This window comes from Stenella coeruleoalba (genome assembly GCF_951394435.1).
Source record: "Stenella coeruleoalba genome assembly, chromosome: 6".
In the NCBI taxonomy this organism is placed as follows: domain Eukaryota; kingdom Metazoa; phylum Chordata; class Mammalia; order Artiodactyla; family Delphinidae; genus Stenella; species Stenella coeruleoalba.
The window spans coordinates 99,910,175-99,937,547 of record NC_137151.1 but is presented as its reverse complement, the minus strand read 5'-3'; the positions used below and the strand labels follow the sequence as shown (position 1 = coordinate 99,937,547).

General features: G+C 44.7%; 1 protein-coding gene across 4 annotated transcripts in view; it reads left to right on the top strand.

Annotated features, from left to right (window-relative positions):
* The window catches only part of PLEKHM3 (pleckstrin homology domain containing M3), a 189,006-nt gene that overhangs the window by 92,424 nt on the left and 69,209 nt on the right, over positions 1-27,373 (top strand). For all 4 annotated transcript variants that reach the window (XM_079925285.1, XM_079925287.1, XM_079925286.1 and 1 more), the window contains exon 6: positions 8,654-8,717. In XM_079925285.1, the coding sequence (XP_079781411.1) occupies positions 8,654-8,717 (64 nt within the window). The remainder of the gene's footprint in view (positions 1-8,653; positions 8,718-27,373) is intronic.

Below are 27,373 nucleotides of genomic sequence, written 5' to 3'. Positions count from 1 at the left end.
CTTCCACATGGGTTGCTATCGCAATATCTGCCTTTGATTTAAAATTGTTTTTCCATTAGCTGGGAGCATGGTTGGACATACGAGTCCTGTCCACATCCAGTCTAATGTAACTATTTCAGGAAGTGTTTGCAGCTCATATCAAGAACACCAAATTGCATCTCCCTAGGGATGCTTCACAGTGCTTTTTGCTGATTTCAGTGTGGGTGCGTGTGCCCTCCAAAGGAAAGATACTGCAGCCCTCTCAATTCTGTACAGATTACCTAACCTGGAGCACATATTCTTGGAGAACACGGTAATATTTCATAAATAAATGGTTTTCCTTTCTAAATTATTCCTTATGCACTTCTACCTGTATTCTTCCTTTAGACTCTTATGATTTAGAATCAAAATTGGAGGTTTTCCTTTGGTGTTATCTTTTTTTTTTTTTTTTTTTTTGCGGTACGCGGGCCTCTCACTGTTGTGGCCTCTCCTGTTGCGGAGCACAGGCTCCGGACGCGCAGGCTCAGCGGCCATGGCTCATGGGCCCAGCCGCTCTGCGGCATGTGGGATCTTCCCGGACCGGGGCACGAACCCGTGTCCCCTGCATCGGCAGGTGGACTCTCAACCACTGCGTCACCAGGGAAGCCCTGGTGTTATCCTTTTTATTGTGTGTGTGTGTGTGTGTGTGTGTGTGTGTGTGCGTGTGCGTGTGTGTGTGTGTGTAAGAGAGAGAGACAGAGACACACGACACACAGGAAGGGAGGGAGATCTTTCCTTTAAAGCCTGTCTATTACATGTGCTGAGATATTTTCATTCAGACTTTTTTCATTTTAATCATTGGGTTTTTTAATGCCAGTTATGCAGCTCAAATAACTGAGCTTCAGGGAAATGGCGATATTACTGAATCTATCAAAATCCTGCAAAGGGTGTGCCTGACTTAGTCCCTTTTCTCTCATGAGCATCAGGGCTTGGTGGGAACTGAGTTGAAGTTCCCAGAAATTAGTCAGGTTAAATGAGTCTTGATGTATTTGACTCAGTGTCCTGGTCCAAAATAGAAGAGGACCCCCTACGTGTTTTATATAGACTACTGCCTTTGATTTCTTAGGCCATTATTTCTGCATTTTTAACCCCAAGTACCAGCTGTGTAATATAAGGGAAATGAATCATATGTGACCTTCTTCCCTTTTGATTTTCATCTTTTCTTACTTTTCTCATTGGAACAATCTATAAATGAAGCCCAAGTTACCCTCTCAGTATGTCAGGAAATCCTAAAGGTGATAAAACAGAAAATGTTGGCACTAGAAACAGTTGTGCTAGCTGGTTTCCATGATCCTTTAGCAGGTTTCTTCATTGTTCTTTGGTATCAGAGAACTTGACAGTGCCACCTGCCAGTGATGCAGTTTCCCTTGATGGGTGAGTGAAGTGTGGGGTTGACTCTCCTTATCACGTTTGTCCTCTGGCTTTGACATCAGGGCCAACCAGAAGAAGTTGCACTGGCATGAGCAGGGCTGTCCTTGTGGTTGGCCTCTTGGTGAAATGCTGTCAGACCTGATGATGAATAGGCCTACAGTACAGTGAGGTCACTTACCGCACAGAGAACCCTAAACACAGCCGCCTCACCAGAAACAAAAGGCAGCACCATCCCGCAGCAAAGAGGCCGTTTACCAAAGGATTGCCAAGTCAGACAACTAGCTGTAATCTGTAGCTTTCCGTTCCTAACATGTTGAAGTTTGGACGGAACATTGGAGAAATTAGTAGTTAGTTACCTTTTACATAACATTTTAGTAGAAACTTGAAGCATTTCAAAATGCAGAGTGTGTGTATAGGTACGTGCACCCTCACACACACACAAATGTGTATTTGGAAGAGCTCCTAGCTGGGTCCACATCCCATTTCCTCTAGGCCTTTACTAGCTCAGGCTCTGTCATTTTCCTTACTTTTCTATCTGCAGCTTTGGCTTCTATACTAGCTTCTTCATTTTAGCATATAGATACGCCCAAGTGGCTCCCATCTCTAAGAAAAGAATCCTTTCTTAGTCCTGCATCCTTCTGTAGCTATGGCCTAGTTTCCCTCTTTTAAAGTTAGTTTCTTAAAAGAATATTCCACAGTCCTTCACCCCTCTGCAGTCTGGTGTCCCTCTTCCTCCTGGATACTGTCCTAAGGTCACTGGTGAATTCCCCTTTGCCAAAACCAGCAGGCACCTTTCAGGCCTCATGAGAGTCTTCCCCGGATTATGTGACCTCTCCTCTGCCTCTGATGCCGTTGACCCTCTTTGTCCTTGAAATTGTCTCCTTCCTTGGCTTCCTGGATGCTGGCTCTTCCGCTTTTTCTCCTGTCAAACTGCTTCTTCCCAGCTTTCTTCCTGTGGCCGTTCCTTTAATAGTATTGTTTTGCCAGTGTCCAGTCTTTTCCGTTGCACTCATGTGTACTGTCTCGGGCTCTTCCTCATTTTCATGTCTTCACCTGTAGGCACACAGCTCTCCTCCCTGGACTCACAGATGACTCCACTTGGACATTCCACACCTCTGCCCCGACAGCTGAGCTACCCTTTCTCCCCAAAGGTGACTCCTCCTCATTATTCCCTGTGTTAGTAGATGGAACTTCCATTTACCTACTGGCCCAGCTGGAAAACCACGAGCAGTGCCAGGCTCCTTCCCAGCCTCCGTTTCCCATTAGTCTTCATGACCTGTGGATCATTGGAGAAAGCTGTCTGTGGTAGGCCATTTCTCTCCAACCCTAGGGCAACCATTTAAATTCTGTTCAGGCCCCCAACATTTCTCACCTAGTTTATCTCCAGAATTATCCATCTCTTCAGTCTTTTCCCCCTTCTGCTGTCAATGATCTTTTAAAGGTGCAAATCTAATGGTGTCCCCTTCTCTTGCTTGAGGCACTCATCTCTTTGTGGGTAGGCTCTTCTCTAGGCATCTAAGCCCTCACATGTCTGGCTACACCCTAACTTCCTGAGCTCACACCCTGCAGTCCCCCCAGCCCCCAGCATGAACACATATACACATATATACGCATACAGAGCCTGTTCCCTGAAAGAATTATGTTCGTCCTGGCCTCTCTGCTCTTAGCCATGCTGTACCCTCTACCTGCAATATCCATTCTTCCACTCCTCCAGATGGATTCTGACCTGTCGGTTCTCTGAGACCTTTCTTGAACAGGTGTCCTGCAGGCTCCACTCAGCCCTGCACTCCACGCTGGAGCTGGAGCTGTCTGTTTACTTGTCTGTTTATCTCACTTGTCTGTATGTATTGGAAAAAAAACTGTGTCTTCTCCAAATTTTCTGCCACATACATACCCAGCATCCGCTCATTGCAGTGAAAGTGTGCGCTGATTTTAGCTTCTGATTTTAGGTTCTTAGCTGTAGTGACAAGTCACAGAGGTCATAAGACGGGGCTTCATCTGCATTAAATTCCTGGGCCATATGGTGATCACAAGTTGTGTTTTCTGACCAAAACATGCAAACAATCATCCATCCTTTATTGAATACATTAATAGTAAAATTATCAAATGAGTTCTGCCATGGCTCTCAAGGGGGTGCCAAACCTTGCCTCCCAGACGTGAGTGGGTCCCCTAGCAGTGCCCGAAGCGGCTGCAGGTTCATCTCTGGTCCCCTGCAGAGCCCTATCCTCTCCTAGTCAGAGCTGCCAGAGGCAGCTTAATGCTACCCAAGCACACCGCAGGCCTCCGGGTTCTCCACAATCCCTTCCACAACTGAGCCCTGGGAGGCCCTGCTTGTTCCATCCATTTCCTAAAGAGCTCCTGTCAGACGGGCCAGGTACAAGGCCAGTTCCTTGTACACCAAAGCCACAGTGGGGGAAACCCTGGGGATCACCCAGATGGGATGTTGCCTGTGCTTTTCGGGGCTTGGCTTTTATATCATTATTTGCCCTGCACTTCCCCTGTGGACATCAGCCTAAAGAAGATATTCAGAGAAAGACAAACACTGTATGATATCACTTATATGTGGAATCTAAAAAATACAACAAACTAGTGAATATAACAAAAAAGAAGGAGACTCCCTGATACAGAGAACAAACTAGTAGTTACCAGCGGTGGAGGGCGGACACAATATAGGGTGGGCGTGGGTGTAGGAGGTATAAGCTAGTAGGTGTAAGATAGGCTACAAGGATGTGTTGTACAACACGGGGAATATAACCAGTATTTTGTAATAACTGTAAATGGACTGAAACCTTTAAAAAAAATTTGTAATTTAAAAAAGAAAAGATATTCCAAGAATGTCGTGCCAATTCAGCCTGCCTTGACGGCTCCAGCAATGAAAAAGAGGAAAAACTGACGGGGTCATCTGGCCCCGCCTTTGAAATCCTTTCCTCCTCTAAGCAGAAGAGCAAGCCCCTACCTCTAAATAACTGCAACAGATCTTTTTCTTCTTTTATTTACATTAAAAAGCATCCCTGTAAGAGACACATTTTAATGCTGCTCAGTCTTCCCTCTCAGGAAATTTATTCTCATATTTGACTTCAATGCTTTCTTGATATAATTTCCATCCTCAGAGAGAAGAAAAGCTGATTGGCATTATCTGTCTTAAAAGTCTGTATTTTTTATGGCCACCAGTAAATCTCCTGGACACAACATCTTCTCCAAACACAACAAGCTCAGTTCCTTTATCTTTTCTGCATATATTACATTTTCCAGTTCTTTGTGTCGTTAGGCTGACCTCTTGTAAATTATAGTCTTAGACACTGAAGAGTGCCAGAGAGGAGACAGCAGATACGGTGCTTCTGGAGGGGCTTAGAATCGCTTCCAGAGGGGAAGAGAAAATAAATATGTGAAATATATTTGCACACAGAAACACTACATACACAGCTCACTTTAGCTGTGTAAATAATGTTTAAGGAGTATTAGAGATTACTGTGTCCAAAGTTGGCCGGTTATTGTGAGAAGAGTAATGAACAGTGTTTGGAGGCAAAGGGGACCCAGCCTAGAGAGGAGAAATTGGAAATTCTCTTTGCTGCTCATCAGTTGTGTTCACTGAACATATCCGTCTCCAGCCCTTAGCACAGCACCTAGCTCATTTTAGGCACGCAGTAGTGTCTGTTGACTGGATAACGAACTGACTAGCTGTAGTACTCTAATAAGTGTACACCAGTATGATTCCATTTGTAAATTTGCAGTTAATTCTTATATCCTGTACTCTCAGTCGTGCAAGTTTTAGGACTTTAGAGAAGAACTTTAAGTAGCAAACATTAACGATATGCTACCCTGCATTTGTCCCTGCTAGAGTTCATTTCAGTCACCTTCCTTCTAACTCTTTCTCCAGCTGGCCTACATGTGTATAAACCAATGGAAAAGGCAGGAGCTCATCTTGAAATGATTTTCCAGCCTGCTTGTTTAGTTCAGTCCGTCTGTTTCTCAGCCCTGCTGCCACATTGCCTTCATTTTACTTTACTTAAGGGATTTCATTATGAGGCAATTGCCTCTGAAAAAGGTTATTCCTCCCATTCAACCACACTTAGACATCCTCTGTCCCCATAGTAGATTATCATACTTTGCTACCCTAGTGACCTCCACTGAAAGACTGCGTCCTAGGCTTGCTTTTCTGCACGTGATGTTTGGGTCTCAAGTCATCTTGCAAATACTGATATACATTTTTAAATCTATAAATGCAATCTCGTGTTCTGGATTGGATCCTTGAACAGAAAAAGGACATTAGTGAAACAACTGGTGAAATCTGAATACGGTCTAATTTACATAATAGTTCATTTCTTAGTTTTGATCAATGCACCATGGTTGTGTAAGGTGTTACCATTAGGGGAAGCCAGGTGAAGGGTATAAGGGCACAAACATTTCACAAAAGGAGGAAATGTTAGGAACTCACGTACACGTGAACATCCTGATTATTTTCAAAACAATTTTTCAAGCATGAGAAAAATTGCAGACTACCAAAGTGTACTTCAGATAATTCTAGGCTTTGTAAGGTGAAAAAAGTAAAAACCCCTGTTCACACTCAGCCCCGCTTCCGTTCATTTTCCTCCAAGGTCTGCTCCCTCCGTTCCCAGAGCTTCAGCTGTCCCTTCTGTGCTGCTGTCAGAAGTGCCCCTGGCTCTTCCACATCTCTCGCCCCACATCCGCAAGGGCCACGCCTGCTGTCCTCCACACAAGCACTTGATATTCAGCACAATTAAATCTCAGTGCTTTTCCCCCTCCCCCCAGCAGCCTGCCCTGTGTTGGTCAATGACATCACCATCCTGTCTCCCAAGCTAGGACTTCAGAGTCGCCTTCAATTCCAAATGCTGTCAGTCCTTCCATAAGTTCTCCTGTGTCTACACACTCACCCCTTTCGCTTTCGCCTTGTGGTTACCCTGGAAGAGCCGCTGGGGTACGTGGTCAGGACTGTCCCTGCCTGCAGTCTCTCCACCCTCCCGGCTGCCTTCAGGAAGTGGGCATGACCAAACGCGTCAGTGTTACTTTCCTTCTTTTAAAAAGGACCAATGGCTCTATATTGCTGCTGGCCTGAACAGTCATAAACACCTACCTGGAAGAGAGATGTATTATATAGCTATATTAGATGGTCAGCTCAAACCCACCTCCCTCCGTCCTCCACCTTCATCTCCTGGAAAGTAGAAGCACAGGCCTTTGGCGTCAGAAAGTCCTGGCCTTGAATCCCAGCTTGTGACCCTGGGCAAATTAGTTTTTGCCTCTGAGCCTCAGTTCCCTCTCACATAAAATGGAGGTTGTACTTACCACGCGGGGTTGTTGTGAGAATTAAATGATGTACGTTGAGGGCCACACCTGAAGCAGACTTCTCTTATTGTTAATCCTGTAGGGGGTCATGAGGAGTAGCCCTCTCGATCATCTCTGTCATACGTGTGTGTTATTGAAAATGGAAGTTGGTCATGTCTCATGGTCCCTCCTGGGACCGTGGTCTACCTTCTACAGTAGGGGGCCCTCTTTGTAGGGAAGCTTCATCCCGCATGGAGGGATTGAGCACTTTCCCTACACCCTCCCCAGCTGGGCTGGGACTATGTGCTGCTACCTGCCACAGGTTCGGCCCCAAACCATTAGAGTTGAAGGGAGCCTACCCTTAGGAACTGAATTTTATTCCCCGGAGTATAAGGGCCGTGTCACTCACTTGGTCCGTTCGCACTCTTGTGGATGAAACAGGAATTTTCAGCAGAAATCTTCAGAGCCTATCATATATTTATCAGGAGTGCTCCAAACTAGAATATGCCTGTCCCAGACCTCCATGGGGGATGAACTTCACCTAATTGGCCCAGTGCCCTTTTTTCAGTGGCCTAGTACAGGAGCTGGTGCACAGTTGTGCTTAATCAGAATTGGATGGCTAGATAGATGAATGGAAGGGTAAAGGACTTAATCTCTAGGATTTGTCCAATAATGCATACTTAATTGAAAGACTGAGTAATGAATTCCCCAACAAGCTACGAGTTAGGCCAGTGGTTCTAAACCTTGGCTGCACTAATCACCACAAGAGTTTTTGTTTGAAGACTGATTTCTGGGTTCTACCCATACTTATGCCCTATTATTTTCAAAAGCTTCCCAAGTGATTCTAATAGACGGCCAAGGTTGGGACCTACCATGCTAGACCAATCTAAAAATATGTACCCTGTGCATATAACTCTTATTTTCATGTTACCATGTTGTGTTGTAATGATCAGTTTATGTATCTTTCCCTAGCTTGACTTTATTCTCCTTGATATGCTCTGATATGCTCAGGTACTGTGACTGTCTCACTCATAATTCATAATTCCTAGTGCCTGGCACAGTGCTTGGCATGTAGCAGATAGTCATAAATGTTAATTGAGTTGGTGGCTTCTTTCATTTAGGTGGTATTATGCAATTTTCTTGTATCCTAAGACAAAGAGAAAATGCTAGCACCATGAGTTTTGTTTTGTGTATACGTGTGTGTGTGTGTGTGTGTGTGTGTGTGTGTGTGTGGTGTTTTCTAACCATCTATGCTTCGGTACCTGTTTGCTTGTCCCTAACTGATTTGTTTTTCCTGTTCACTCACCGTCATTTATCCAGATGCTATGAATTGACAGTAGCCAAAGATATTGGACTTTGTCAGGGAGTCTCAATTTGAAATATTTTGTCCCATTATTCCCATCTGTACCTAGGTTCCAAAACTCATCACTGTGCACGTAAGAGGATAGCTCACTAAGTGGTGTTTGGCACTGCCATCTCCCTTAATGAAAGCCATAGGAGCCTCCAGGCAAAGACACCCAGGTTGCCCCCCCAGCTGATTTTCTCAACTCTAAAATCTATTCATCTAGACATAGACTCATAGAGCTGGAAAGAGATTTAAGACACCAAGTTCAGTCACCTTCATTAACCAATGAAGGATCTGAAGCTAGGTGGGTTTTAAGACTTCCCTGAGATGACACAGTTTGTTAGGGACGCAGCTGGTACAGGAAACCTGGCACTCTGGTCCTCAGGCCTGGCCCATTGCACTGTGCTCCTAGCACCCTGGACTACATCAGAAATCAAAGATCACACCCTTACCCCGTTTTTGGTATTTGTGTTAGAAAGAAAAGTATCTGGAAAAAGGTATTATTACAGGTTTCTCAGAGGATGTGGGGAGGAAGAGTATTAGGTGGAAAGGGATTCTTGAACGAGACTTGGAAACTTCTCAGAAAAAGTGTGCTTTGTGGCAACACCACAATTTATCTGTGTTTCTGTCTGTTTTCAGAATTTTCCCCAGAGAATACCTCCTTCAGCAGATCCACCTGTATTCCCTCGCTGATCTGCAGCAGGTAAGCGCTTAGAGGGCCCATTTCATTCCTGTTTTCTCCCTGGGAAAATGTGTTTGTTGATTATGGCTTTGGCACTGAATTCTGCCCTCATTGGAGTAGTTTTATTCACAAGCCCTAATAATCAATTATTTTCTGTTCAGAATGAGAAAAGAAAACTTAGTATAAAAAGATATTCTAGGACAATAAGAAATGCTGGCAAGGATATAGAGAAACTGGAGCTCCCATACACTGCTGGGAATGGAAAGTGGTGCGGCCACTTAGGGAAATAGTTCGGCAGTCCCTCAAAAAGTTAAACGTAGAATTACCCTGTGACCCAGCAATTCCACTGCTAGGCATATACCCTAGAGGGTTGAAAACATATGTCCACATAAACACTTGTACAGGAATGTTCAAAGCAGCATTATTCATAACAGCTAAAGAGTGGCAACAACCCAAATGTTCATCAGCTAATGAATGGATAAACAAAATGTCATATACCCACGCAGTGGAATAGTATTCGGCCATAAAAAGGAGTGAAGTACTGATACATACTACAGCACGGATGAACCTTAAGAACAGCATGTTGAAAGAAGCCAGACAGAAATGAATACCTATTTTATGATTCTTATTTTATGTGGACTTCTCTTAGGATGTCCGAAATAGGCCAATCCATAGAGACAAAGTAGGTGAGTGGTTGCCAGGGCCTGGGGAGAGCCGGGCGTGAGGAGTGGCTGCTGATGGTGTGCGGTTTCCTTTGGGGCTGATGAAGGTGTTCTGGAATTAGTGGTGATGGTTGCACAACTTTGAAACTATACTAAAAGCAGCCAGTGAATTGTATACTTTAAAAGAGTCAATTTTATGGTATGTGAATTATATCAACAAAAAAAGTTGTACAAGGGAAAAAAAGATATAAAAGGCAATGAATATATTAAACTCTTTGACTTGTGCTCACGTCAAACAGTTGGATGACGCTAAATTTTAGTAAAACACAACAGAGCATGTAAGAGTCAAAATCATCTTCTTATACTTTTATTTGTGTACGTATCTCCTTTTAATGACTGACCAGGTTAGCAGCCGGGAAGAAAACCAACATTTTGTCTGTTCAACCCAAAATTCTGAATATGTTAAGCTTTGGTTAATCATTTAAATCAACAGCTCACTCCCTAAGAAGCTTTCAGACACTACATGAAAGCATTGCTTTCTTTTCCATATATTGTGGATTCTTTCAAGAGTCAATGACCAAAAAAAAAAAAAAAATTGTGACAACTTTCAGAACATCTCAAACTGCTGTGATTCGGTTCTTTTGTTTCTTGCTGTTTTGTCCAGAAGAATGAGGTCAACTTAATCTGTGTTCAGATCCTTCACTCATTTTTCAAGACTTAAAAAATAAGTAAAACCTTGAAAAGTAATTTAAACTAAGAGTTTTGTGTTCTCTTTATCCCACCAGAAGTAGGCAGGTTATTTTAAAAGGTAGAAATAGTTCTAGAGCATTTTAGTTGGAGAGGGTGAGAGAATACTAGGGTTTTAATTTCCACTTGTACATCCAGTTTAAACCTATTTGCACATATCAGCTCCTTCCCCTCCTTCAGTCTTGCTGTCCTTTACTACGTAATCAGGCACCAGTGATCTGCTGACTGGAGTGGAAAGAGATACAGTTTTAATTATGATTGCCCAGTGGTGTTCAAGGGGAAGAATCAGATACAAGACCCAGTTTACATTTATATATTTTCTAGGACTCTACCTGATCTTAGTATCTGAGGACCGAGACTCTTACCACTGGAGAAGTATGTTTAAAGGCACCAGTGACATCTTCTTGTAAAGGTGGTTTAAAATAGAATGGGTGGGCCCCAAAGTGAGTACTTTTTGAGCAAGCCTTTCAAAAATGAGTTTTGATACCAGATGAAGAGAAAGAATCAGTAATTCCATATTCATTTTACAGTGTCAAAGTAGTGTAGCTATTTGGCATAATAAAGCCTTCTTTTTTAAAGCTTTCCTACACCCTGCTGTCTTTTTTTCTTTTCTTTTTTTTTCCTCCATTGTAATAATCAAACCATACATGCCGAGCAGCTTACCTAAATCAGTGGCACCAGTATTCTTGGTGGGCCATCAGCCTCGGAGCCCCATAAGCAGCTTAATCAGTTTTCAGCCTCCGTAGTAAAGCGATAGAGGCAATCAACAGCTTATCAAACTCCCTGTGGGCGGGGGCAGCCAGAGCTCCCTTCATCCATTTACTCCACAGTTCACTCTAACCTGGTTCTTTGTGCCTGGATTTAAGATCCCCAAACCTATCGTATTTAGAGGAAGTTTAATTCAATTATTTTTTTCTGCCTGAGGTGGGTTAAATTGGATTTAGCTTTTGATCTGTCTACATTTAGGCTATCAGTACTGAAGGGCACCTCTGCCCCATCTTCCCTTGGTTTCAGAGTAAATTTCTGGCGTGTTTTCTGGATCGGAACTGTTCTTGCAAATAGGTAAGAAAAGGTAACACAAGAAGGGGGAAAAAATACTATTGCTTTGTGACAGAGCGTGTCAGGGGTAGCAGGAAACCCAGCCTGACTGACCCAGCTCCCAGCCCCAGCTCGGCCTGTACCATTTCAGCCTCTGTCTGGGGTCTGCATCACCCTGTTTCAAGTCAGCTTCAGGAGTTTCAGAGCAAGTTGTTTCTCCCATTTGATTCCCATCCTTACTCCTAAAATAAAGGTGTCTATAAAAGCATCTCTTCTATCGTATGAAATAACGATAGCAGAATGAATTTCAGTTTATAACTTTCGCAGGGAAGAGGAAGAAACGCAACCAAGTAACTGAAGAATTAATCTCAAATAATGGCAATATGAATATCCTTCCTAAAGGCCTAGGTTCCTTTCTACAAGTTTCTCTCAAGTGAATTTGAGTTTTCCCATTAGCTTTTATTTAAAAAACAAAATGTAGATATCTTCCTCTCCAGAAAGAAAAAAAAGGTAAAAATTTAATAAACATGGTAAAAGGGGATTTATAATTTAAGTAAATATACAATAATCTTAAAATAATGTAGTAAACAAAACACTAATACCACCCAAATAAAGATGCTGAAAGAATTCTGGTAGCAAAAAATGTGCAACCTTTTCCTCTCTCTCTGTTTTCATTTTTATAAGTAACAATCCCAAAAGTTTCAGCAGGTAGACTCAATTCAACAAATTGGCAGAAGATTTCAAACTCCCTTAATGCCTCTGAAATGACATTCAAGACAGTTTTTCCTCCTCTTCTTAGTATTTGAATTCACTGGCCTCTTTGCACGCACTCTCTCTACTTTTGTACACTTGGACCTGGGAAATAAATAGCACTCACTGACACTGCTTAGCAAAGGGGACTCCTTCTAGTTGTTCTGGGAGCTGTAGTCACCTGCCCACTGGCCAGTGAGTGCTCAGCGTTGCCAATTATTGGCAACATTTGTAGCTTATGCCGGTGCAAAGTCCCTAATTGTCTTTTTTTTTTCTTTTGGCTGTGTTGGGTCTTCGTTGCTGCATGCAGTCTTTCTCTAGTTGCAGCAAGCGGAGGCTACTCTTCATTGCGCTGCATGGGCTTCTCATTGCGGTGGCTTCTCTTGTTGTGGAGCATGGGCTCTAGGCGCGCGGGCTTCAGTAGTTGTGGCTCGTGGGCTCAATAGTTGTGACTCGCGGGCTCTAGAGTGTAGGCTCAGTAGTTGTGGCGCACAGGCTTAGTTGCTCCGCGGCATGTGGGATCTTCCCGGACCAGGGATCAAACCCATGTCCCCTGCATTGGCAGGTGGATTCTTAACCACTGCGCCCCCAGGGAAGCCCCTAACTGTCTTTTTATTTCACCAATAAATAAGTTGCTCACTGGGTTTTCCTAGCACAGGCAAAGGTAGTAGATGACCCCCACACAGTCATTACCTAATCAGTGGCGGCATTTTAACATGTAAGACAGAGCAAGTATCAATACTTCTCCTGTCCTAGTAGCAGGACCAAGGAAGGGCGAAGAAGATGGGGGCAGAGACTCTCCAAATCCCGGGAGCTGGGTGGGGGGGTTGAGGAGGGCACACCCGTTTGAGTTATTCATTTAAGTTTGGAATTTCAAATGAATTTCTGTTCAGCAAAGTAGATATTGTTAGAAGAACATTCAACCTATGCTCTTTGAATGTAAATCTGACAGAATATACTGGTTTTTTAAAAGGTAAAATCTTATAAACAAACTTTCAGGAGGTTTGAATGCATGGTGGTGTTTTGAAATGATAGAACAATTCCTCAGAAAGGATTTGGCAGGCAATGGCTAAGCGTATGTGAATGAATGGACTGGTGCTGGTGCGTGTTTTTAATGGGGAAATGGGGCTGCTTTCTAAGAGCTTTTTTCCCACTTGGCTACTTTGAGAAGGGAAAGTAGAATAGAATTTATGTTTCGTTATTTTCAGTCTACCCAGCATTATCAGAAATTCAAGGGAAGACTTTACAACAGGAATACAATAAAAAGATATGCTCCAGTGGGACAGCAGAGACAATACTGTAACCCTCAGTGCGTTAGCTTTTTGTGTTAGTTCTCCCCTTTCCCTGTTGAGTGTGCGAGAAACCTTCTCCTTACTCAGATCCCTTTGGTGCTTTTAACACTGACAAGAACGTCCCACATCTTATCAGCAGAATACATTAGTGTATGTGAGTTAGCGTTCAAGAGATCCTGGCTGCTATTAAGGAGCAAATCGGAGCCATGGTTTACTGTGTCATTCCTCGGACCGTGTAAGTGATAGGAGGCTTCTTCTGAAGTTCCTTCTACTTGCTGAAAGGAACGGTCAGACTTGACTTCTAAATTGTGGCTACCTGTGCTCTTGTGACAAAAACCTAAAATGTCTATAAATGACTAACTCTTCTGGTGTTACTCACCTTTGGGACGTATGTAAGTTAAGCAGTGAATGATTCTATTTGTACCCGATCCGTGAGAAAGGGTACTGGATGATCCCAGGGGTGGGGCGGTGGGTTAGGGTGGCCCCCTCCTCACCCGCTCCCTCCACCGCTCACCACCGCACCTGCCAACACACACACACACCTCTTGTGGGACCATCTCAGGAGCTGGCTTCCCCATTGTTCACCTTCCCTGGGCCCTGAGTTTTCAAACTAGCCCCTGCCTCCAGGTTAAGGCCATTCGATTCTAGTTAATATGAAACTGAGGCATACCTCATTTTATTGCATTTTATTGCACTTTGCAGATATTGTGTTTTTCACCTATTGAAGGTTCGTGGCAACCCTGCATTGTCAGATAATGGTCAGCAGCTTTTAGAAATAAAGTACTTTTTAATTAAGGCATGTGCTTTTTGTTTGTTTGTTTTGTTTGTTTTTGTTTTTGTGGTAAGCGGGCCTCTCACTGTTGTGGCCTCTCCCATTGCGGAGCAGTGGCCTCTCCTGTTGCAGAGCACAGGCTCCGGACGCGCAGGCTCAGCGGCCATGGCTCACGGGCCCAGCCGCTCCGCGGCATGTGGGATCCTCCTGGACCGGGGCACAAACCCACGTCCCCTGCATCGGCAGGTGGACTCTCAACCACTGCGCCACCAGGGAAGCCCAAGGCATGTACTTATTTTTAGACATAATGCTTGTACACTTAATAGACTGCAGTATAGTGTAAACAATTTTCATATGTACTGGGAAACCAAAAATTCATATGACTCGCTTTATGGTGATATTTGCTTTATCTCAGTGCTCTGGAGCCGAACCCACAGTATGTCTGAGGTATGCCTGTATATTACCTGGGAAGAGTAAATTATTATTTTGGCACAAATTCTTTTGTCTTATTAATAAGTTGAAAGCACAGGATAATCAACTGAGGGGAGATAGATTTCAATAGATAAGTTTTAATTATGAGAAAATGATGGAAGAGTCTGAAATTTGGAGTACTTACTAAGAGATGTGAAGTGGGAAGGGTGCCAGGGGAGAGGACCCATAGCCCTCAAGAGCCTTGAAAAGCGAGGAGCAAATCAGATGCATACTGCCTTTCCAGGGGGCCTAGAACAGTCTGAACTGTTCGTTTTATGCTAAAGCAATGAACATTTATACTAAGCAACTGGGCATGTAAATGTTCAATGAATCAATGGATGGATGGATAAATACACAGACATACATACAGTATCCTGAACTCATTCGCACTCTCTTCCTTTAAAAGAAAAGCAAACGAATTAATTTAACATAAGCCCTTAAACAAAATGATATTAGTAATGCTGGAATTGACATATATACGCTAATATGTATAAAATAGATAACTAATGAGAACCTGCTGTGTAGCACAGGGAACTCCACTTCACCGTACAGTAGAAACTAACACAACATTGTAAAACAACTATACCCCAATGAAAAAAAAATTTTTTTAATTTAAAAAAGAGGGAGATGGGGCTTCCCTGGTGGCGCAGTGGTTGAGAGTCCGTCTGCCGATGCAGGGGACACGGGTTCGTGCCCCGGTCCGGGAAGATCCCACATGCCGTGGAGCAGCTGGACCCGTGAGCCATGGCCGCTGAGCCTGCGCGTCCGGAGTCTGTGCTCCGCAACGGGAGAGGCCACAACAGTGAGAGGCCCGCGTACCACAAAAAACAAAAACAAAAACAACAAAAAAAGAGGGAGATGAAAAAACAAACAAAAAAAAGAAATGCTACTTTGTAAAATAATGCACAGAATTCTAAAACCAAATAAAATCTCTGCTTTTTACATATTGGAGCAACAGTGGGTTGTTCAATGTTGCAAACTTTCTGAACATTAAACCTTCTTGAACTGCTAGCTGGCTTTTCAGTTAGCTTTTTCTCTAGTCCCCCACACCCATGGAGTTCAGGAATTGTCATCCTTGTGACCTAAACATTTGTCAGAATTGGCTCCTGAAGAAACAATGCAAATTGGTGGCCCTACCATGAAGATTTTCTAGTGTGTTCTAGCTAGTGAGTACAACCACCAAAAGGTGACGTTCAAGGCATTTCGAGGCCACTTTTTAAAAACATACTTGGCTGAATACTTCTTCGAGGAAGTTCGCGAGTTATTTTCTGTGGCTCTGCCCCACCAAGCAAACACAGAATCAGAGAATGTTATTCTCTGTGGGTGCTATTCACAGAGTCAGCAGACAAAGGCTGAGCCTAAGTGGGCACCCAGCACAGCTGCCCTTTCACCGAAGAAGTAACAGGTGATGACCTTTATTCACACGAGGGCTGACGTCTTTGAATCTGCAGCCCCCAGGGACACAGTGCCTCAGTGCCCACAACCAAGTCACTGGTCCCCAGGCCTCAGGAGCCCGAGGAACTTGTATTCATAGCCTCTCAGCACCCCTGATCCCCACACCATTGTCCACCCCGGCCTTAGCGGTCAGTTTAACTAATTAGGAGCATTTGGATTTAACCAGCAGAAAAACAAAGCGTGACAGCTCGTCTGTGTTGCTCCATGGCCAGAGCCTGTGTCCCCTGCAGCCGTCACAGCCTTCAGAAGCCCCTGAGCATAATCTGGGACGAGACCAGAATGAGGCCTCCATTAAAACATCACTAAATCTCTGTTAGCAGCTTTCATCAGGGTCGGTGCAGCCAGTGAATGAGTTAGGAAAGAGGACCGTAAGTCATTCGGGGAACAAATCATTCCTTTTAAATAAGGGGGGTTTTAAACAGTGAATGTGGGTGTTTCAGGGTGAAGTGAAGGGACCGAAAGTTGCTCTTTGAAGGACTGGCAGGTTGGCAGCAGGGCAAATGGAAAGTCACCGTTGTCAGGAGAGCAGGTGGGAACAGTTCCTGCCTCACGGTGTTTCAGATCCCGGGGGAAGGGGAGAGGGAGAAGTGACAAGTACCAGGACTGGAGCCTGGGTCTTCTGACTCCTTCCCTGAGGCATTCAGTCCTCGGAGGCCTGCCGCTCATGACTGCTGGCGTTTTGGTGATGGGGCCGATTGGCCGAGTGGGTTCATACAGATGATTAACAAGGTGGTAGCGCAGATTGTTCCTTGTGCCAGCTGGTTAGCCTTTGCCCAGAGAAAACTTTGCCTGCCTGCAGATCCAGGCCCCACCCCTGACTACAGCCACACACTCAGCCCACAGATGCGGTGAAGGACTGGGGAAGGCCGACGGGGGCTGCGGCAGGAAACGTGGCTAGCCAAGGGCACAGTTCTTGCTCCTGTTGGGAAACGAGGTCAGAAAGATGACCTTGGGTGCTGAGTGTTGGATGGAGGGGCTTGTGGTCCAGGTGAGAACGAGCTCAGAGATAAGGAGTCCAGAAGCCAACCGTAAGCCCCTCGAGTATAAACAGCCTGCTAGTAGATGAAGATGCAGCTATACCCCTGGATGGTGCTCGGTCAGCACTGAGATCATTTTCCCGGAGTCCACTTTCCTGGCCCCCACGTCTACTTTGGCTTCCAGCCATCTGGGTTTTGTTGTTGATTTGGAGTTTGTGTTGTTGTTGTTTCCCACGTATTAAAAAGCATTGTAATACTGACTAGGTGAGGGCCTGGTTTCAAAGACAGTTTACTTAAAGATAGAAAGTAAGGTTAGTGTCACTCTTACTAAAGGTGGAATTGCACTCTTCCCCCTGCCTGACCCCTCAGCCTGCCACCTCACACATAAATATCTTTTGATCCAAACCCTTTCTTGCCCCCTCCTGGTGACTCAAAACTAACCCATCATGTGATCAGAGAAACAAATGCCTACCATACCTTTGGTTGGTTAGTGGGGCATGGTTCTGTGTATTAGTTATCTAGTGCTGCGTAACAAATTACCCCACAACTTAGTAACCTAAAACGAAAGTAGACATTTACTGCCTCCCATGATTTCTGTGGGTCAGGGAATTCAGGAGCAGTTTAGTTGGGCAGTGTGGGTACAGAATCTGTCAGGAGGCTGCAGTCCTGATGTTGGTTGGTCAGGACTGCATCATCTGAAGAAGCCTTGACTGGCTAGAGCATCTGCTTCCAAGGTGGGTTACTCCCCCAGCTGGCAAGTTGGTGCTGATTGCTGGTGGGAGGCCTCTGCTTCTCCCCACATGGGCCTTTCCACGAGCTGCTTAATGAGTGTCCTCATGAGATGCTGGCTGGCTTGTGAGTGACCTGGGAGAATCAAAGCCACGTGACCTCTCCTTGGAAGTCAGCATCACTTCCACGTTCTGTTCACTTGAAATCATCACTAAGTCAGGCCCACGTTTCTGGGGCGAATTAGACTCTACTTTCTGAAAGGAGGCATGTCAAAGAATGTGTGAACATATTTTAAAACCACCGTGTTTTGTAATAGCATGTTGTTTTTGTATACTGTGTTACTACCTTTTTAATACCCACTTTATAGGCAAGAAAACTGAGATTTAGAAAAATTAGCTGGCATACCAAAACTACACAGCTTCTGCTCAGTGACTGAACCAAGACTGAAGCCGAGGTTTTCTGACTCCTTATCCAATGTTCTTTCTGCTGTACCCTGAGTGTATGTGTATAAAAAAAAGGCAGCCTCTTGGGTAATGGCATCTCGTACTTCCCATTTTTATGACACAGAGATATAAAGGGGAAAAAAATATTTCCGAAAAGCTCAAGAGGAGAAATACATGAAGTCAGTTACAATTCTTGTAGTTATTTCCTATATACAGTGTGAGAAACATAAGGAAGCAAAAACCCCCTTATCATACGTGATACAGTCACAGGGAATAGCCTTGGGCCCCAGAAAGGTGTTTAGGTACTTTTCTCTCACATTTCTTTTATTGCCCTGGTCAAACTTCCCTCATGCCACCAACAGCCAGCATGAAAGGGGCCCCAGGAGTCCTTCTGATTCTTCCTTTCTATTTGGTTCAATTCAGTAAATGCGTGTTGACTGTGCCAGGCACTGTGCAACAGAGGAGGCAAAGGTGAGTAAGTCACAGTCCCTTCCCTCCCTGAGCTCACAGTCTAGGGAGGGAGGCACACAAGCATTTTTTTTTTTTAAGTCAGGGGGAGTTGAACTCAGGGTACTCAGGAAACACATCCAACCCAGTGTGGAAGATGATATTTCACAAAGATATCCACAACAGTATCTCCCATCCCACATTCCCTTCTTATGCTGAGACTTTGACATTCTTCCTATTGAGAAGTAGCATCTTTTTTTTCTGAATTTGGGTGGGCCTGTGACCATGGAAGTGATGCTATGTGACTTCTAAGGCTAGGTCATAAAAAGTGATACAGCTTCAACCTGCCACTCTTTGGGAATGCTCACTCTTGTAAACCAGCCACCATGTTTTAAGGAAGCCCATGCTAGCCCGTGCAGAGACCCCACAGAGAGAGGCCACATGTAGTCATTCCAGATGACAGCCATCATCAACCGCCAGACATGTGAGTAAAGATACCGCCAAATGACTCCCCACCTAGACTTCAAGTCTTTCCAGCAGAGGCTACGATGAGACTGCAGATACCATGGAGGAGAGACAAGCCGTCTCTACTGTGTCCTGTCTGAAATCCTGACCTACAGAATCTGAACATATTGACTGTTTTACACCACTAGGTTTGGGGGTAATTTGTTTTATAGCAATAGTAACTGGAACGCCCAGTAACCTGGCTGTCAGGGAAGGCTTCCGACTGGCTGTGATTCTAGATTAAGAGGTGAGTCTTTATAGGCATGAGCTAGGCAGAGGGCAATGGGATGAGGACTTCCAGGCCTTGGTAGCTTCAGACCCCTCGGTGACCTTAACCCACGGTGTTTCTGGAATGGAGGCAAGCAGGAGAAAACTCTCATTGCTGACTTGGACATTTCTGAAGAGTAATTTTCATTACTGATTTTGACAGTTCTGTCTGCATGCTTCAAGATTTTGATAGCTTGTCTCAAAACATTCATGGTATAAGTATGATGGTATCACATCACTTTCCTCAGAAATGAAAGAGTCTGTGATGTGCCTAAAGCAGCAAAGAGTGTAGAGTTTAGAATCTTTCCATCCCACCTGCACATCTGAAGCATGAGCCCAGTTCTCTATCAAGAGAACTGCCTAGGTGTTCTCTCTATTCATTTATTCATTCAGCAAATATTTATTTAGCACATACTACATGCCCGGAGCCATGCCGGCCCTGAATCTGAGAGGGCTCATTTTCTCAGAAAAGGACTAGTGTTTCTTGATGGCTATGGTCAAAGCCCTGTTATTCTGCCTGGGTGCCAAGAATTAGTAGAGGCTAACTATAATTCTGCTGCAACCTAGTGACAGCCGGTGGGATTTTACCCCTTGATGTCTCATGCCAGCCATTCTCACATTTGTGGTTGGTCTACAAGGGGCCAGAGGGATTCTAAGAAGGCTCTGTCTAGTCAGGTGTCGAGGGCTGATGAGGTTTCTAGCACTTTCAAAATTCATTCGCTTGGCCATCATTAAACAGTCTACAGATAACAAATGCTGGAGGGAGTGTGGAGAAAAGAGAAGCCTCCTACACTGTTGGCGGGAATGTAAATTGGTGCAGCTACTATGGAAAACAGTGTGGAGGTTCCTCAGAAAACTAAAAATAGAATCACCATATGATCCAGCAATCCCACTCCTGAGCATATATCCAGACAAAACTAAAATTTGAAAAGATACATGCACCCCTATGTTCATAACAGCACTATTTACCATAGTCAAGACATGCGGAACCTAAAATAGGACACCAGTGAACATAGCTACAAAACAGAAACAGGCTCACAGACATAGAGAACAGACTTGTGGTTGCCAAGCGGGAGTGGGGAGGGGTGGGAAGGATCGGGCGTTTGGGATTAGCAGACACAAGCTATTACATAAAGAATGGGTGAACAGCAAGGTCCTACTGTAGAGCACAGGGAACTATATTCAATATCCTTTGATAAACCATAATGGAAACGAATATGAAAAAGAATATATATATATGTATAACTGAGTCACTTTGCTGTACAGCAGAAATTAACACAACATTGTAAATCAACTATACTTCAATAAAATTAAAAAAAGAGAGAGACAAAGTTCATTCGCCTGATGCTCTAGAGATGGAGCCAGGAAGCATGGCAGCCTCACAGGACTGCATTAGCTCGTGTATCTTAGCGAGAACTGTTGGCTGCATGTGTTAGTGGCCTGCAATTCCATCTACATTTGGAACTTGCTGCTTTTCAATAATTATCACCCCCATCTTTCTGAGGAAAAATTTTAAGGTTGACGGGGGCAGCTTTTCACATTGTTCTTTGTTTTTTATTTTAATTTCTGGCTAACTTCTAGTAAACCATCAACATACTTGCTTCTGGAATTTTAAACAAGATTCAGTCTCATTTGTGACAGCAGGAAAGATCTTTATAGCACAATAAATAAAGAAAAGGTGTAGGGTGCCTCGGTCATTCAAAAAGCTATTGAAGCATTAATAAGCCTGGACTTCCGTAGCTGGGGAGCTGGTTTCTGTCACTCAGAAGCTCACTCTGTTCCAGGGAGCTAGTCACTCACTTATTCATCCATAAGGAGAAAGTGATCAATGTCTGTTATGTACCAGACACTTACCATGCCAAGTGCAGGGACAGGAGAGAAAAGGCACAGCACCTGCCCTCTGGGAACACCAGCTCTCCAAGTTCTGTCCTGGTACACCAGCCTAACCAAGCCAGTTCACATTTTAGAGGAGGGAAATATGGCTTCAGAACAGGGTTTTGTTGACTCTGATTCCTGCAGAGGCCAGGAAAGTGGCGCCCGTGCCCGAAGCAGGCCTGAGGTGAGACTTCAGGCCATGATGAGAAGCCGGAGAGAGCATCCACCTCTGAAGGGGACAGCTGGTACTCAGAGCCCCAGAGCTGTCATCCCTTCCCCTTTTCCAAGAGAAGCCGGAAATTCGTATTTTTATGTGAAATTTCTCAATATTTAAACACTCTGCAGGCCAAACAAAACACAGCTACTGGTTTTGACCTCTGCTTTATAAAAGAGAATGCCTGCTTTTGTTCCGTCAAACTAATGAATGCTCAATTACGGGAAGGAATTTGGAGGTTAGTGTTAGATTGTGTTCCTCAAAAGGCTGCAGACCCCATTCCGAACCCTTGAGATGCTAACTGACAGACTTGCACAGGCTGACAGCTGGGCTCTGAAAGTGGACACACACAAGGAAACAGGCAAGCTATTCCAGGTCACTTTGCAAGGTCAGGGCAGTAATGCAAACATTCGGAAGGCTGAAGACAAAGGTCAGGTGGCAGCAAGGAAGCCCTACATTTCCTCAAGCTATTGGTTAATAAATCATATTCAAAAGGTATCACCAGATTCTCCCTCCCTGTCACTGCTTTGTGAGGTGGAAAATTAAATAGAAATCAAAACTAAGATGGCTGTCAGGAGCTTTTAGGAGACCAGCAGGCCAGTGTGAGGCCAACATGGGATGAAGTTTCTGCCTGGAGCAAAGGTCTCCAAAGGGGTGATGACACCCGACCTTGGGCATTGCAGAGGGGCTGAACGGTGCAGTGGTTATGCACTGAAGCCTTGGAGACTGGCTGCCCACATTCAGATGCTCACCCTAGACTCACTAGGTGACCTTGGGCAAGTCACTTCACTTGGTGCCTCGAGAAGCACTTCATTTCTGAAGTGGGGATAATAATAGTACCTGCCCCAAAATGTGTTTATGAGGCTTAGAAGAGTTAGCATGTATGACACTTAGAACTCTGCTTAACACGTAAGGCTTAGGAGATAGGAGCTGTACCAGTGGTACAAGTACTGGTATAGTGTTGCTAGGAGATGTGGACTTTTATAAATGGCTCCCTGTAGCTTTCTTCAGTGGCACCAAGACTCTGCATCTGTGGACACTAGACTGCAGTTATCACCACAGAAGTAATGCTGGCTACACCCCAGTTCTGCCTCTCAGATTCTGCAAGGGTGTCTAGACCACAGGATCCTGCTGCAGCAACAGTTGCACAGTCACCATACGGAACAGCACCTTGACAGGGAAAGCTTCCTCCTGCCTCCAGGGTGCTCCTAGACCAGACGTCCCCAGTGACCCCACAGGGGAATTGCACCTCGAGATCCCCCTGCCCCACACCTTCTCCCCCGGCAACAAGATCTCCCTAGGGCTCTGCTAGAACAAGTCAGGTATTACCCTCCCAGCCTCGCCACCTTTGTTAGTCTTGCTGAGAGACCTTCAGAGCTTGAACCAGAAGGTGGGTTTTGGCTTCCAAGTAAAGGTAGGCACATTCGGCACCTGTCTCTGAAGAATGCATGCCCTTTTGGTGGGCTGCACACAGATGTCTTTTCAGTTTTAACAAAAAGCATTCTGTAAGTTTTATAGAACCATAGAATACCTATTTTGTGTGCTAAAAAAAAAATACTAAGTCCACGCTATTTCTGCAACTATAAAAGGGAGGAGCTTCCCAGACTGAAATGTTGGCAGAAACAAAGAGAACCCATGTTCCTTCCCACCTGCAATTATAATTTTACTAGCTTGTAAAGCACACACAGATTTGCAGTACATTCTTCCCTTGCAGTTGGGGAGAGGCCCTGCTGCGAGTGTAATTGGCTTTCTAGCTTCCTTTAATGTTGAGGTGGAAGGGAGCTGGACTGAAGGGCCTTTACTCTTAGAATTAGCTGATGTTGAATTGTGTTAAAATCCCACGCGTCTCCCTGAATCCATGTGTTCCATTAAGTCTTCGTCAGGAGTGGAAACACAGCGTACCTCTGAAAATATTTCCATCCCTGTCACTTCTCACAGCTTATAAAAGCCAAGTTTCTTTTTTTTAAAAAAAAACAACAATGCATTTTTAACTTAACCCTCATAGGGATTATTCTCAACCCTGTTAACCCGTGTGGTTAAAGCTATATGGCATCTTTATTTTTTTAATTTATTTTATTTTTGGCTACGTTGGGTCTTTGTTGCCGTGCACAGGCTTTCTCTATTTGCAGCGAGCAGGGGCTACTCTTCTTTTTGGTGCGCGGGTTTCTCATTGTGGTGGCTTCTCTTGTTGCGGAGCACCGGCTCTAAGTGCCAGGGGCTTCAGTAGTTACAGTACACGGCTCAGTAGTTGTGGCTCGTGGCTCTAGAGCTCAGGCTCCGTAGTTGTGGCGCACAGGCTTAGTTGCTCCACAGCATGTGGGATGTTCCCGGACCAGGGCTCGAACCCATGTCCCCTGCATTGGCAGGTGGATTCTTAACCACTGAGCCACCAGGGAAGCCTATATGGCATCTTTAAATGACAATTTCATACGGTATATCTTTGGACCACTTTCTTCTCTGGCTTTGGCTCCTCTGTTCCCAAGAGGAGAATCACAAGTGCATTTGGATAAAAACTGCCTTTATCACCTCACTTCTTGGGTCCTGAGTTTCCTCATTTGTGATGTGAAAAGGTTGAATTAAGCAATTTTTAAAGCCCTTTCTAGCTCTAGGACTCTGGTTCCATGATTATAGAATCCTTGAGAAGCGATTAAGTTGTGGAAGCCACTCTACCTGTATCTACTTTCTGGGGTTTCCCAGCCAGTTTGCATAAAGCAGCCAAGCTCTGGGCACAGCCAGGAACCTGGGAGGAGAGCCAGATCTTAGCCCCTTCAGTTCTAAGTGACAAATGCAAGATTTCCATTTGCCAAAGGTCAGCTGGTATTTCAACTTGTCATTAAATAGAACTTTGAAACGTTTTCACAAATACAACCTAAAAGACAGCTTACAAAAACAAGTCAAATATTACTGATTTCCTATATTCCTTAAACACAAATTGTCTTTGTAATACCTTACACTCCAGTGGCAGTTCGAAACAATGCCCAGCACACAAAAGTTGGCCAATAAAAACATGCGGAAGAGAATATGCCATTTAGTGAGTTTGTTACTAAGATGGGCAGCGTCACTCAGGTTATCTGGTGAACGGTGGGTTGGTTTTCTCGGTGCTAACAGCAGAGATCCCACTGCAGCTCAGACAATAAAAGGATAGAGCAGGGCTTCCCTGGTGGTGCAGTGGTTAAGACTCCATGCTCCCAATGCAGGGGGCCCGGGTTCGATCCCTGATCAGGGAACTTGATCCCTCATGCATGCAGCAACTAAGTGTTCATATGCTGCAACTGAGGAGCTGGTGAGCCGCAACTAAGGAGCCCACCTGCCGCAACTAAGACCCAGCGCAACCAAATAAATAAATAAATATTAAAAAAAAAAAAAAAGTTGGGGCATTAATAATGGAAGGTGTAGACCTGATGAGAAAAGGAAATCCAGGGAAGGATACTGTGAATGGATTCTTGGCTGGAGGAGAGGTCAAGGGTGCAGAGAAAGTCTAGGCAATGGTGGGTAATAAAACTGCTGATTGGAGTTTCACCTTTTTCTCCTTTCTCTGCCTACTGCCTGCTGGGAGTAGGGACTCATCATCCTACAGGCAGGTAGAAGGGGCTAGAAAGGGCCAGGATTCTCAGCCTGCGGGCTTCACCCCCGGAGTGGTTAAGGCACAGTCTCACTGAAGGCCAGGGGCCTGCTCACTCCACTCTCATGTCATAGCACTTAGTCAAGGAGAAAGAGAAAGGAACATTCAGGAAACCTACTACCCAAGGTAACAATAGCAGTCTGTCCCTTACCAAGTCACATCCTATCTCTGGCACTTAAAATCTTGTCTGTAAGATGAGAAGGTTGTACTAATAATTAGATTAACAATGGCTACTTTTTATTATATGCTCAAGAAATGTTAGTTACTTGTATTATTGAGTGCTTACTTTAGGCCAGATCTTGTTTGAAATCTACGTGGATTATCTCATTTAATCCTCACAACAGCCCTAAAAGACGGGACAATTATCATCCACCTTTTGCCAGTGGAATGAACTTGCCCAAAGTCATCTAGCTAAAGTGGAGGAGCCAGGACCCAGGCTCTCCTGTTCTAGCACGTACTCTTTTGCTTTTTCAATTTTGTATGAAATTTTTCAGACTTATCAAAACATAAATAACAACTACTACCTGCTGATTACCGCTGTAACTGTAGGTATTCCCTTTGCCAGTGGGCATGCACTCCGAGCTGCTACACTGTACCGTCTGCTTCCAGCACTGACGTTCTCTATTTCTAGAGGCAAACTGGTAGCAAGATCCACCTGGCAGCAAGGCCCAGCCCCACCATTGCTAAAGCCCCACCAAGTCTTTCACTGGGTGGAGGGAGGGAATACTATGGCAAAGAGGGGACCAGAACAGGGTTCCCATGCACCCATCGCTGGCCAGAGAGCCAACACGTGGCACGAATCCCAGAGCCCAGGACACTTGGTGTAGCCAGTGTGATCATAGCAGTCAGGCCCAGCCCCCCACCCAGTTCCCCTACACAGGCCATAGCCCCTAAAATTTTTTTTTTTTTTTTTTTTGCTGTACGCGGGCCTCTCGCTGCTGTGGCCTCTCCCGTTGCGGAGCACAGGCTCCAGACGCACAGGCTCAGCGGCCATGGCTCACGGGCCCAGCCACTCGGCGGCATGTGGGATCTTCCCGGACTGGGGCACGAACCCGCGTCCCCTGCATCGGCAGGCGGACTCTCAACCACTGCGCCACCAGGGAAGCCCCTAGTCCCTAAAATTTTTACAGATCCGTTTTGAACACTGGCATGGTGGTCGAAACGGAATTTCCAATTCTATCCAACCCATTGACCTGTAGTTGTCAAAAACAGCAAATTTCTAGAATAAAGAACTGGATAACCCACTGAATATATTAACTTATAGTCCAAAAAGGAATGCAGGCTAAATACATATGGATTTGTGACGCTATGAATTCACTTTTTGTGTTTCAAAAGTTTGGAGTTAACAGATTCTACATTCGTAGCTATGGCTGACCTGTGTCCACGTGTGTTTTTGTATTTACAGCTAGTCTGATTCCAAAAAGGACTTTTGTGGTAGAGCTTCTCTCTCTCCTCTTGTGTGTGTGTGTGTGTGTGTGTGTGTTTTCATAACTGTGACTAATTTTAATTCCCATCCCTTTCCATTGGTTTGAATCACTGGCATACACACTTATCAAAGATGATTCTTTGCTGCTCGGGATCCTGCATGCTTGGAGTTCTGCTAGCATCCCTCCCACAGAATGTGGTTAGGAAACCCAACTCTTCTAGAATTGCCTTTAGCCTAAAGGTTCCCCCCAGCTACTGGAAAGACAGAGAGCAAAAATCTCTGATGCAGCTGACATTTTAGGTGTGTATATAATTTACCAAATTGTTGGCCACTCAGCTCTCAGTCAGTGGTCACAAAAGGAATTAGCAGCCCTCCCCTGCTATCCCAAAACCCGAAGAAGGAAGGGTGTTACTTGGCTTTGGCGCAGGCCTGCTGGCGCAGTGTCAGACAGCAGCACAATGGTACATTTTGGCCGCAGAAGACTTTGGGGTGGCAGAAAGGGCCAACATAGTTGTGGCATAAGTTGGCCAAGATATTAAGCAGATCTGAGTTTAATTTAATGTAGAGATAACAACTCTTTTTTTGTTTTCCAGCTGGCTGCTGCTTTCTCTGTCTCCATGGGACCAAAGATTTTAGCCAGGAGTTAGTTCATAAGGGCATTAAAGTCCTTTCAAAGTGAGACATGTAATGGTCTTTACACAGGCTTTCACATTTGGCTGGGCAAGATGGAGTAAGGATAAAAAGGCACATGAGGATCTGGGGGAAGCTGAAAATGGATCTTGAGGCTTGAATTCCTCCTATGCGTTTGCTTAAGCCACATTGCCTGAGCTTAGAATAGAGAGGCAGGCAGTCTGTCTCCTTGGGATAAGGAAGGATTTGGAACTCAGCGACTCTGAGGTCTTGGCCCCTACTGTGTTTTCTGGTTTGTTTTGTTAGCAGGAGCAAGTTATTCTAGTTTCTTGCTTCTGGGGTTTTCTTCTGCACAC